Source organism: Numida meleagris, chromosome 11, assembly GCF_002078875.1.
Source record: "Numida meleagris isolate 19003 breed g44 Domestic line chromosome 11, NumMel1.0, whole genome shotgun sequence".
Lineage (NCBI taxonomy): Eukaryota > Metazoa > Chordata > Aves > Galliformes > Numididae > Numida > Numida meleagris.
In genome coordinates, this window is record NC_034419.1 from 13,385,339 (window position 1) to 13,398,832 (window position 13,494).

Here is a 13,494-nt window from a genome sequence, read left to right on the forward strand (position 1 = left end):
TTTATTTATTTCCTTTATTTTATTATTTCCTTTATTTTATTATTTCCTTTATTTTATTATTTCCTTTATTTTATTATTTCCTTTATTTTATTCATTTCCTTTATTTTATTTCCTTTATTTCATTTAGTTCCTTTATTTCATTTAGTTCCTTTATTTCACGCCTTCTTGCATTTCTCCTGTTTCTTCACACCTTTGACTTAAATTCCCTCTCTCTCTTCCCTTCCGAAGTAAAACAAAATAGCTTTTGAAGACCCGAGCCCATCCTGAACAAGCGCCGGTGCTCCCGGAGCGCTCCCATGGCGCGGGGCGGCTCCGCGGGGCGGTGCGGGGGGCGCGGGGCCCCGCCCGGCTGCTCCGCCCGGCGTGCGCGGGGGCAGCGGCGCGCATCCCCGGCTGGCGGCTGGCGGGCGGCTCCGCTCCGCTCCGCTCGGCTCCGCGGGGCTGCGGCGCCATGGAGGCGGTGGACCAGGTAGGACGCGCAGCTCCGCGGGTTGGGCGCGGGGTTACCCGCTGCCGATCGCTTCTCTCTGATCGCTTCTCTCTGCCCCGCAGCTCGCCTCCGCGGGGACTTTCCGCGTGGTGAAGGAGCCGCTGGCCTTCCTCAGGGTGTTGGAGTGGGTGAGTGCCGGGTGGGTCGCTGTGGGGTTGGGGGCTTTTGATGGGAGCGGGGATGTCCCCAAAGTGAGCCCCGCAGAACAGGTGGGAGCCGGGCTGGGATGAGGGCGTGGGGCTGAGGTTGGGGACCCGTCGTCCTGCGGTGATGGGATGCGATAGGGGGGTTGTGGGTGCCCCCCAGCCTTGTGCAGGTTTAAAAAAAAATAATAATCTCATTATACGTTTAGCAAACTTGTCTCTGGGCCGAGCGGGAAAGGAAGCAGATAATTGGTTTGCGGAGCAATGTCACTGTTTGTTGCTCTGATGCTCATTCGTAGTGAAGTCTGCAGGTCAAATGACATTCATTGCCAGTAGGTCTGCGGGAGGAGAGAGCTGCTCTGAACGGAAAGTTCAGAACATGTCATGGAGGATTAATCACATTCCCCTAACGCCGACTGGCTGGGGAATTATGTAAGCTGCATATTTTGGGGGGCCGCGTCTGCGTGCGGGTGCTATTACCCACACGCTGGCACCCGCTGTGCTCACCATAATGAGGGGGTGCTGGGGTGTGCTGACCCTCAGAGGCCCCCATGTCCAACAGAGCTTGGTGATGGACACGTGGCTGTGGGATTGGGACGAGGTGGTCCAGCAGCGGGGTGACCTGTGTGCAGTGCTCCCAGCATCCCAGCAGCACTGCTGCTCCTGCTTCCAGGAGAACCGGGGTGCTCAGGGGCTGAGCCCTGGGCTCTCCCTGCTGCTCACTGTGAAAGCAATTGTGGAGCAGAACGGGGAGCGAAGCTATTTCCATGGCAAATTGCTGCTGGGAGTGTGGTGTCTTCGTTATGTGCAGCTGTGCTGGTGGTGGCAGGGCAGCGAGCTCCAGGGCACGGGCTGTGACCTTGCAGGAAACTGTTCCCCACAGTGCATTGGTGTCTTTAGGGCAGTACGTGGGAGCTCTCAGGGCTCTTTCCCTGACAGTTGCCCAGTTCTGTAACTTTTTCCAGCTGCTGAATGTAAATCTGCCTTTGTCGTGGTTGAACGCCACATGTAAAAACTCTTCTGCTGCTCTATCTGCACGTTGCCTATTTGTATGTATAGAAGTATACAGGGATCTGCATGGAAACAGAGCACGCCGGCACTGATAGGGTGGATCAGCCCTTTGGAAGTGAGCAAAAGGATGCAAAGTGTATCAGAATTCAAGATGGTCTGAGAAACGATTCCTTCAAATTTTGGAATGTACATATGAGTGGAATTAAGCGCACCTTAGTGTAAAGAGTAAGACTTTATCGTACTGCACAGGCTTTGTGGATTACCTGAGTTCCAGCTCTCCTCATTTCATCTCACTGCTTCCACCCTTCTCCTCTCACCATGCTCACCAACTCTCCACCATCTCCGGTCCCAATAAGCGTCCATCTCTCCCTTTGACTCCTTTTCTTTCACCCCAGCTGTCATTTTGAACTCCAAAACAGACCCAAAGCTCTGGCAGATTCTGTGGCAGCTTTCACATTCCCCAGCAGCATTGCATCCTCCGGTGCACTTGATCAGAACAGTCAAATTACACTGCTAATTGCTGGATTTACAGCTGTTTCATTTTGGGTGTTAAATGATGTGTGAGTGGGGTTTTTATGCAGAAAGTGCTGGTGACAGTGGAATTTATTAAAGCTGCTCTCGTTAACGCTGATGAGTTTCTCGGAGGTTTACAGTAATCACCTATTGGAAGGTGTGACCGGCGTCGTGTGATGACGTGACAGCTGAATCACAACACACATGGAGCTTTAGGATATGGGAAAGCAGCTGCGAGTGGTTTTAACATTGCCTTCTTTCGGCTTATTTATCATCGAAAGGGAGGTGTTAATTTCTGCTTTTGGAAAACTTGGGCTTTTTTTTTTTAATGCTTGTTTCCCAGAAAGCCAAGTTGTGGATTTCAGAAGCTGTTAAGACATCAGGGTGGGAGGGCTGCAGCACGAGTGGCACGTTGGGACCAAAAGATCCGCAGCTGGTCCAGGCAGACCAATCCCAAACATGTGCTCTCGTCTTGTGATCCGTTTGGGTAGGTCCATGGAGGGGGTAGCTCAGGGGTCCATGTCTTTATTTATAAACCTCTGCATGATAAACAGTGCAAATACTTTCAAGTCTGGGGACAGCCAGGATGGCTGTAGGTTTTCAGGTTGGTAGCTGCAGCCTGTTGGTGCGCAAGTTCCGTGTGCTCATGGAGCTGTGTCTGAAGGAGCAGGCACTGGATCTCTGCAATCTTCTGTTCTGATTATCACCAAGCGCCCTGAGAGAAGATGCTGAAATAGGACTGATTCTTCTGAATATTCATGGTATGTTTTCATTTGTATTTCTCGTGTACTTTGCGATCTATTTCCAGTCAAGAAATTGCGTTTGGAAGCCATTAAGAGACAGCATTGGCTCAGGCCCAGGAAAGGTTACAAAAAAGAAAAAAGTGACCTGTAGCAATTAAGCACCAGAGCTGTGGTTTTTTTTTTGTGTTTTTTTTTTGGGGGGGGGGGGTTGTTCAGAGCTCTACACTGGTTATAAATGGTGTACTCACATAGGGATCGCAGTTCTGGGCTTGGAAAATTGCACACAGCTGTGCTAGATAGGCTCTGGGTGTTCCCAGTTCTGAGTCAACTCTTGCTTCATGGCATCCGTTGGGGACAGCTGTTGAAGAGCTGTGATTGTTCTTCTGCCCCTTCAATCCCCTGCTTGATCTTCACTTGAGACAAGGGTATGCCTCTGAAGTTTATTTCTCATAATTGGATCTGTGGTCCTCTGTGACCAGTTAACATTGTCACAGCTTCGCTTGAGGAATGACTCTCCTCAGCGTGCACCTGACAACAGTGAGTAAGGAAAGGTGAAAGAAATTGATTCACTTGTCTCCATGGATTAATTTCCATCATGTGGGTATCTGGATGTGTTTGGATTGCTTTGATTGGGTCTGTGAAAAGTAAGCAGGAAAAGCAGGTTTGTCAGTCCTGTTATATGTGTGTCATGGTTGCTGCTTCTCTGAAGTGAATCTGTTGAAAAGCAGAGCTTTGTGTATCTGCAGTGTGGCATGTACATCAAGTGCTTCCCATGGAGCCAGGTGTTACCTGCAAAAATATTTTGGTAAATGGCACTAGGCTGAGGTTTTTAAGAACCTTTCCCCTCTCTTCCTGTTGCTTACAGAACTGTCCTGCTGCTCATCCCTTGTACGTTGCAACACGTGTACCTGGGAACAGTCTTAGAGCTGTGTTTTTTGGCTACTAGTGGTGTTGCAGGCTGAAAAACACTGTTGGGCCTTTTCTTGAGAGGACAAGTTGGATGTCAACATTGAGATGCTTAATGAACCTGAAGAGTTGTTGTAGTTCTTGCTTTGCACAGAAAAATTACATTCTGGTCTTTGCATGACTGCAGATAGTCACTGCACATGATTCTGCACAGGATGTATTAAAGGTTTCCAGAGCAGTGCCTGGCATTTGGACAACAGATCCCCATTCATCTCTGATGGGAACTGGACATATGAATTGCCAGGCTGGTTTGAAAACTGTGTGCACACGGACCAAACTAACCCTGCTCTGCTTCCTTGCCCTCATGATGTGATTTTTGTCTCAAGAGCCAGGAAGAAAAACCTGGCAAGAGCAAAGCTTGCTTTGTTTGTATGGCCTCTGAAAGGGTTAGCATCCTTTCCTTGCAAACAGATGTGTGCTTGGAAGGCAAAGGGAATCTCAGTCTAGGTAAAACCGATGAGAAGTCTTGTCTTTTGTCCTAATGCTGATTGCTCATCTGGCCATGGTGCTCTTCAGTTCATATCTGCATACGTATGAATGGACATAAGTAGGTGCATGCTTCCAAGTGTGTCCTAGAAAATCTTAGATATCATGAGTTGATGAAAATAAATACTAAGGAAAAAAAAAAAGGATCACCTGTAGCAGGCATTGTAGGTAAGTGTTGTGGGCCTGAGATTCTTTTCAAGTTGTTTGAACCACTTCATTGCATTTGCTTGTGTTTGCATTTTGCTGAACCACTCTAGTGTTGGTGGAGAGTGGTCTGTAAGGAGTGCTGTAGGTGATAGAGTCAGGTAATCCTGCTAGAGCCTAATGCTCATGGGTGCGTGGCTGGAGGGTTGGGTGTTTGCTCTTCTCTGTCCTTGGACTGAGAGGAAAGCCTTACAAAACAATATTTTTCCTGCCTACTGATGTTGTCTATGCAACACCAAGGCTGTGTTCTGTGTTGGATCTGTCCATCTTGGTGTGTAGGATATGCAAATGTCTCAAAAAACATATTGTTGTTGTCTTCCTTGTGAAGCAGGTACCTGGTTGTTTTTGAGAACCTGACCCCAGCTGCTATCTCAGTGATGGAACTGAGCCCTGTGAGCAGGCTCTTTGGGTCCCTGTGATTGGACATAAAACTTCTGGACGCTTACCAGGGCATCGCTCACTGCAGCATCACTGAAGACAAATGTGAACCTGTATCTTGCCATTGGAGGGACTAGGATGAAGGCAGCAGAAGCACTCAGTGAGTGCGCAGTATTTTACCTTGTGGTTTTAAAGTCTCAGCTTCTGGGAGTCTTGTGATTCTGAAACCTTTGGCTCTGATAAGCCATATGCTACCATATGGTAGCAGAAGAGAGATGGAAGCCCTGAAGACTGAAAACCCAGCAGACAAGCGAAGGAGCAGAAAATCTGTTCTGTGATCCCCTGTTTCCATGCAGATCACACAGAGCTGGCTGCTCTGCACGCTGCTCACATGCATGTTTTTTGTGTGTGGTACAAATTCTGGAACAGGCAAAGAAAAGGACAGTGATGCCTGACCACGCTGCGAATAAATAGCATCTTTTGTCTGAGATGTGCCTGCCATTTCTGCTTGGGCTCAAGCTATAATCATGGCAGAATCAATTTTAAAAGGTCACCTAACAACTCATTTAAGTCTTGCTGCTTCTTAGGCGGGCCAAGCCCAGGCTGAGTGGGACTGGGTATGCAGGAGTTATGCTGGATCAGTGCACGTGGTTGAGAAAGTGCTCTCTAGGAAGCGGGGGTTCTTTGGAGTGAGGAACTCCATAGACATCCCTGAGTGAACCTGGTGAAATCTCCTTATGGTAAACCACCTTCCTGATGGCGGACTCAGCTGGTGTTATCTGAGTGTGGCTGTTCAAAGCTGTAGGAATAAAAGATGAGGAGAGAAACTCATTAATGCCAAATTTGATTATATATGCAAACCAGGTTTCTATGAAAGGAAGAACAAAAATGATCTGACTTTCAAACTAGCAAGGAGATGCATGGAGATAGAGGGCTGTGCCGTTAGACATACACTGTTACAGGATCCTTGCCAATTTTTATGAGGGAGATGTTTCAGTCATCACTCCTGTAAATCAGCATCTGCATAATTGGAGCCTCGGGTGAAAGCCCTGCCTGTTGACATCTCTGGATTCCAGTGTTGCAGTCAGGGAGAAATGTGTTCATGACAAAGAGCTGCCATCCTTCGGATCCTACAGTCTCTGCGTGAACCTGGGCTCGTGTACCAGCTTCTCCTTGGAACTGAGTAAAAGCGATCAAGTGTTACACTCCAGGAATGCAGAGCAGCAAAGAGCGCTGGTCTGTCCGCCCATTCAGCCTGGCATCTGGCCAGAGGGGTCTGAAGGGTGGTGATGGGTTGATGGTTGGACTGGATGATTTTTTCCAGCCTTAATGATTCTATGATTCTCTGATAGTGGCTTTTGCTTTTCAGGGATCCAGCAGGTGCTGCAAAGAATATAGTGGAAAGGAACATGTGGAGGTGCTGCTTTTGAGGTGTTTGATCAAAGTGGCACATGTACTGCAAAGACATAGTTGCTAAGGTGACAGCTTGCTTTCTTTTTGGCAAAAGGAAAAGAATACTGAATATAGACCAACTGCCAGCTTTTGTACTGTTTAATTTGCACAGTTTCATCTTCTGGCCATTGCAGAAACTTCTTGAGTTGGTCTCTGGAAGCAGTGTTTTCCCAGTCAGAATGCTGCACTTGCTCTGCTGGAAAAGGCAATAGTGCTACCCATTCTCAAGGAAATGCATAAGCCACGTAAACTGATGGTGTTTTCAATGAGTATAACTGTGGGCACAAATCATGGCATTAAAAGGGTTCAGCAATGGCATTCAGTCAATTAGGGAAGTATTTGTAAGAGCCATTTATAAAATCAGAAATGTTAGGTGTTGCTCTATTGGCAGCCTGTGCTCATGCATTCATTCGCATCCCTGAGTGCACAGAGGATTGCTGCATGTGTGAGTTGAATATGTTTGCCAATAGCTCGAAGCTAATCTTGAATGCACAGAGAGGTGAGAACTGGTGGTTACACTCAGGGTTGTGGCTGTGATGGGAGGACTGAAATCCAGGCAGTGGACAGCTCGGTTACTGCCGGGGCTGGGTATCTTTATAATATTTCTTGGGGAGGAAGCTCAGCAAAGGATCAGACAAATACAGGCCCTTGAGAGAGGGGCCCTCTGGAGGAGCAGCCCTATGCAGCGTGGAACAGTGCTGTGTCCCGGCAGTGGAGGGGAAAGCAGAAAGGTCTCGCAATTGGGATTGGGGTCATCTTTTTGCTAAGAGGTTCCAGTGGGCATGCTATTCACCCATGAGTACTGGAAGGCAGCGTGCATGTCTCTGTGTTAAGGAAGCAGGTGAAAAACTGTAGGGCTGGAAGATTTCAACAGCACATTATAATATTCAGATGGTGATGGCCTTGAGTTGTGTCAGCAGAGGTTCAAGTTGGATATTAGGAAAAACGTCATCACAGAAAGGGTGGTGAGGCACTGGCACAGGCTGCCCAAGGAGGGGTTGGACTCACTGACCCCAGAGGTGTTAAAGAACCATAGGATGTGGCACTGAGGGTAAAATAAGTATATCTGACTGTCCCACAAAACTCCCGCCCTGTCAACCTGATTCTTATTCCATGAGAAATACCAGAGCCTATTGCGAACAGCTGGAGTGAATATTCGTGGGAAGCACACAGGAGCCCAAAGTCCTGAGGTTGGGATTCTGCCCGGAGGATCGCTGACAGCAGCACTGCCTGCCAGCCGTGCGCCTCTGCTACCTCAGCCCGGGTGCTGAGTAACTGCTCTTTACAGCTCCCTGAATTTCCAGCAGAAGTTTGTGTTGTCTGTCCTCAAACTTTGCTGCTGATGTACGTGCTCTGCCATCTGGTGTCATTCCTCAGGTGATGCGGATCCAAAGTATCTTTGGTTTGAAATGCTAAGCCTCGGTTCCAGCCCCTTGACGTTTGCTTGTTGGGTGCTCGTATTGGCACCCCATACTTGGCACTGTAGAATTATTGAATCAAGTTTGGAAAAGACCTCCAAGATCAAGTCCAACCGTCAACCCATCACCACTGTGCCCACTAACCTTGTCCCTCAGTACCACCTTCCTGATGCTGGATGAAATGCCTCTCCAGCATCAGGAAGGTGGCACATGAGGTTCTGAAGAACCATCTCCAATAGAGCACTTGGAGAAACTGCTCTACTCTAAAGAAGTATGCAAGTGAATGCATGCCGGAGTAATAAGCCAATTTTCAGGGTCCAACATAACTCCATCAGATGGTTCTTCAAAACCTCTTCCTGCAAAACCCCAGTGAGTGTGAGGTTCCCTCCAGTGCCAAATGCTGCAGCCATAAGCCTGCAGAGCTCTGCACATCACGATCTCTCAGGGCAGCCGGCGTGCTGGAGTGGAATTGAGTCCCACTTTGCAAGAACATGCCTGCCAAAAGAATTAAACAATGGATGCTTTCCTAGTTAATTTTAACATTTTAATTAAATTCTTTGCTGCTGCGTGCCTTTGATCTCAGCGAGCTAATGTACATAGTATCTTTTGTTGTGTCCTAGCTGCATTTTATTCCAAACTTATGCATGGATGCTGGGATATATTTGAGTATGAATAAAAGTACAGAACTGCATGCTGTCAGGTGAAGAGTGCATCACAACTCACTTTGCCAACTGGCAACCAGAGGCATACAGACTGCGAGATTTTGTGGGCAGTATTGGTGGTAGATGGATGTTTGAACTAGACGATCTTAGAGGTCTTTCCCAACCTTCGTGATTCTATGATTATTGAGGAGTATTATAGTGATGTCCCCATAGAGCTGCTTTTTGGATGTAGTCTCTTTTTTTTTTTTTTAAATCTACTTCTGTGAAAGAAGTGAGTAGGAACATGCAATGACTGAAGTAGGTATGCCACAGTCATCATTGCATCAAAGTTGTTTGTAGAGCTGGTTGGAGAAAGCAGTTTCACTTCAGGGCAGAGAAATCACTTTTCATGCAAGTTTCCCTTGGAAACTCTGGCTTTCTAGTGAGATCAGGAGTGAAGAAATATTTTTGCCAGAAGCCACAGTCTTTCAGCTCAAAGTTCAATTGAAAGTTCAGGCTGGATATCAGGAAAAGGTTCTTCACTGAGATGGTGGTCAAGCACTGGAACAGGCTCCCCTGGGAAGTGGTCATGTCACCGAACTTGCCAGAGATCAAGAAGCATCTGGACAATGCTCTCAGACATGTGGTCTGATTTTTGGGTGTCCAGGAGTTGGATTTGATGATCCTTATGGGTCCCTTCCAGCTTGGGATATTCTAGGATTCTATGAAAATCTTTCCTTTAAGAAGCAGTGACCAGGTCCTTATTCCCCTCCTGCACCGTGCTGTGACACACTAGGCTCGCTGCTGAAGGGGTTGGAGCCACTTGCACTCTTAGCACTGGGTCTTGCAAAGGAGAGTTAATGTTTTTGGAGCAGAGACAATAAATTTTAGGGAAAAAAGTAAGCAAGTCAAAAATGTAGAAAATGCTTTTGGTGGAAAACCTTCAGCTGTCAAGCACTAATTTTTAGACAGTGTGCATACTGATGCCGTAGTTTATGCTTCTACTTCCTGCATGTGGCAGGACGCTCTGTGCAATCGGAGCCCATCCCAGTAGCAGATCTGTCCCAGATTGCGGGGCCTTGGCAGGCAGCTGAGGCTGTGTCTCAGCAGCCAACATATGTGGGCACACAGGGTGGGTGCAGCAGAAGGTCACTTGTTGCCACGGAGCATGATGCTGCTGTGCCGTGGTAATGAGCTCCTTGCCTTTGCTGCTCCCTGCAGCTGGACCAGAGCGCTTTCCACTGTGGGGACCAAGCACTGGCACAGCATAGCTTTTTTTTCTATTCTTTTTTTTTTTTTTTCCCATTTATTTCTTTTTCTCCTTTTTTTTCTCATTTTTTTTTCCATCCCCTCCATCGTGGTTTTCACAGTAGAATGACAGCAACAGGAGAGCAGGGACAGGCTTGGGGCAGAACTGCGCCAGCACAGCTTGTGCTGCTGAGCAGTGAAATAGAGAAGCTCTTTCTGCCACAGCATCCAAATGTTTCATTCTTTTTTATTTTTTAAAAAACCCAGCAACCGCTTTTCCATCTTTTTGTTTCTGTGCTCATTAGCGCTGGCCACCCGTGGATGTTGTATGGGTTGTTAATGCAGCTGAAGAAGCTCTGACAAAGCGAACAAATATTGTTTCCGCAGCTTAGTGCCTAAAAAGTAGTGACTCAGCAATGATCTCATGGGACTAACAGTTCCCAGCTCTTCCCAACTTGCAATGAAATCTGCACGTCCCTGGGCTGCCGGAGGCAGGGTGCTGCGTACCCCACATCTGCATCCCTCCTGCACAGAGGCTGCTGGGTGTGAGGACAAGAGTGCTCTCTTCAAAGAGGTTTTCTGGGGATTTTGACGCTCCATCCCGCGATGCGCTTTGGGATGCATTCAGCTTTCTCTTCTGAATAGGGCTCCAGATGATGGAAATAAATTATCATAAATTAGAATAGATTGCACTCTTCAGCATCTCTACATCTGTCATTATGTTTCTTTAACAGCTCAGTTTAACATTTATACACACTCTGACAGCAGCTACTGGTGTGTATGCTATAAATATTGGCTTGCAGAAGACATTAATGGAGTTTAGGTAAACGTTTGATGACGCTGAGATTCTGTTCCATATGGTGGCATGCAGCAAAATCGAATTCAGTGTGCCATGTATAGCACGCTTGTGTTCCGTATGCAGCGTCCTCCTGGCATTTTATCAGTGTTCTGCATTACCAAGAAGTGCAGGTGCTCTCAAAGAGGAAAGCAAGTTTCTTGCAGTCTGTTCTGTTGTTTATCACCTGTGCTGTTTGTGATGTTTGAAGCCAACTTGTGGCATGTGTCATAGAGTCATTAAGGTTGGAAAAGACCTCCATGATCGTCCACCCATCACCACCATGCCCACCACGTCCCTTGTGTGGATGGGAAGGGGCCAGGGAAAAGAGATGTCTCAGAGAAGCAGCAGGCTGGAATTGGGCAAAGAGCTGTGGGATTGCTCTGCTTTCAATGTGTGGGAAGAAAACCTGTGGGATTTTCTGGCCAAGATGCTATTTCATTAGTATCCCGGTGGGTCCGAAAGGCAGGGTGCAATCTTTGTGTGTTGGTTGGTCATGGTTGCTAAATGTGGAATTTGTGAATCTGAACAAAACTGTCACCAAAACCAACTTGGCTGGAGGGTATGCCTTGTGTTCTACTAACTGACAGGAGGACAAATAGCTCAGACATCATGGCAAGAGGTAGGAAAAACTATATTCTGTTCCCTCTGGTGTTCCTTGCCATCATCCAATGGAATTAGGACATCTCCTGCAACACTCTTCTTTTTTTTTTTTTTTTCCTTTTTAAAAACTTTTTTGCTAATTGCAACACCTTGATTAGTGCAGCCTGATGATGTGGCTGTCTCCTCTGCGGCGTTTCTCTGATTTATCCTAATTTTGAGTTAGCGTTAGGATGTGCAGTGTTTCATTGGCTCTGCACTGCGGAGGGGCAGCTGCGGTACAGAGCTGGGCAGCCCAGATGTGGAGCCCTGGAGAACATCTGGCACAGGCTGGCCGCTGGGCACGGCCGCTTCGTTTGCCCCTGTGTAATGCAATGTAAGTAATGAAGCAACCTTAATGTACAAAGCAGGGGAATCCGAAGAATGCTCTTCACACTGTAAATTGCTGAAGGTCTTTATGATGCCAGTGAATTAAAAATCTGGGCTGGAAAAAAACCCTGCAGTGCTGCAAGTTCAAGTCACTTCTTTCACAAGCTGCGAGTGGGGAGGGGAGGAGATAAGTTATCTGAATGGAAATGTATTTAAATTCTCTCTGGCAGAGTGCTGGGTTATTGCACAAAAAACAGTGTGCTCTCTGGCATGTAGAGAACTGGAGACATTTTTGTATAGCCCGAATGGGTTTTCTTTGGTGATGTTACCCCTTGCGATCAGGATTGTTAGTGAAATTTTCATACCCTTGCAGGCTGCTTCTTTTAGAAGACATTGCTTCAGTTGTCTCAGTGATGCACCCATGTTTATTTGCACAGGGATGCTGCTCCCTCCCTGCTGGCTGGGCACCAAGCCCTCTTTCTCACGTTTTCTCAGGTTTCCAGGTTTTAGCATTATTCTGCCTGGTTGCCTTGTCCTTCTGCCTCAGCCTTCCTGCTCCTGCTGCCTCCTGCAGAAAGAAATGTGTTTACAAAACTCTTCCCCACCAATGCAGCCTTGCCTGTGATTTTCCTCTGGGCAGCTAATTGTGTCTGAGCTCGGGGCTTGCATTTATGTCTCTTGAATGATGCTATAAAGAACTAAATAGTATTTAAAGAAAGGCAGGGTTTACGTTTGCCTGCTCTAAAAGACATTTTAACCCAGGCAACATGATTTCATGGCGAGCCTTGCTCCATTCAGCCTTCTCCAAGCTGCAGGAGAAGCTGGACTTGGGGGGGCAGTTTCAAAATGCTGAAACTCCCTTTTCTTGCTATTTCTTGTATTTCTTTTCTGGGTCTTCTAACTCTTTGAGGTGTTTGAGCCTGGAGGCTCCGTGTGCAGCCCTTACCATGTAGCCATGGCAGTTTTCTCTGTGATGCCCTCACACGAACAGGGTGGATTTGAGAAGGGATGTGTGGCAGGAGGAAGTTCATGGAAATGAGACACGTGCGTCCTGAGAGTATCTCTTTGTTGGTTTTTTTTTTTTTTTTTAGTTAATTGCAGTGTTTTGTTTAGCTCTGGACTAAGCTGTAAAGATACTCTTGAGTAGAAGGGAGGGAAAGGTGAGGCAGTGGCACAGGCTGCCCAGAGAGGTTGTGGATGCCCCATCCCTGGAGGTGTTCAAAGCCAGGCTGGATGGGGCCATGGGCAGCCTCATCTGGTGTCTGATTTAGTGCCTGGCAACCCTGACCATGGCAGGGTATTGCGACTAGATGATTTTTGAGGTCCCTTCCAACCAAAGCCATTTTATGATTCTATGAAAGGAGCCCTTGTTCTGGGTGGATTATTTATTTTCAAATATACATGATGTTCTCATAGAAAATGAGTCGATGTGCTGCTTTAATTAATCTGCCAAGTTTTATTTTTCACGTATGACTGATGTTCATAAATCCTCAAACTATTTCTTATAGGCTTTCTGTCCCCATAGTATAATGGAGATGACCCAGTCCCAGCTTCAGCTGTCCCTCATACCTGGCCATAAGCCCCTGTAGGGTAGGATGGGAGAAATGTTGCACTTTTTGCACTCAATCAGTGCTGGATCTCAGAGTTTAAAAATATCACAAGTGAAAAACATGAATGTGAGTCATACAGAAAACACCCTTCATTTCCAAGGAAGTATAAATATCAGAGAAACACATTCTTCAGATGTTTCCTCCTCCAAACAGGTATTCACATCCAAGATTTCTGTTTGAAGTGTTCAAAGACATTGGCTCCCTGCTGTCAGAGTGACCATTAGGTACAAGAGATGCCTATTAAGTATTGATAGCTAACATCTTGCCAGAGCTAACGTAGTCACAAAGGTCTGGGAGAGCTTTGCATGAAGGGGAAAAGTGGGGAAGGCTGCAACTTCCCTTCTTGTGGCAGGATGCTCCAGTGATCTCTGTAAACTCTTCTGCAAA

General features: G+C 47.0%; 1 protein-coding gene across 1 annotated transcript in view; it reads left to right on the forward strand.

Annotated features, from left to right (window-relative positions):
• The window catches only part of SYNPR (synaptoporin), an 81,226-nt gene continuing 68,028 nt past the window's right edge, over positions 297 to 13,494 (forward strand). Inside the window, 3 exon segments of the mRNA XM_021409987.1 lie at positions 297 to 410; positions 413 to 469; positions 553 to 618. Of these exon segments, the coding sequence (XP_021265662.1) occupies positions 297 to 410; positions 413 to 469; positions 553 to 618 (237 nt within the window).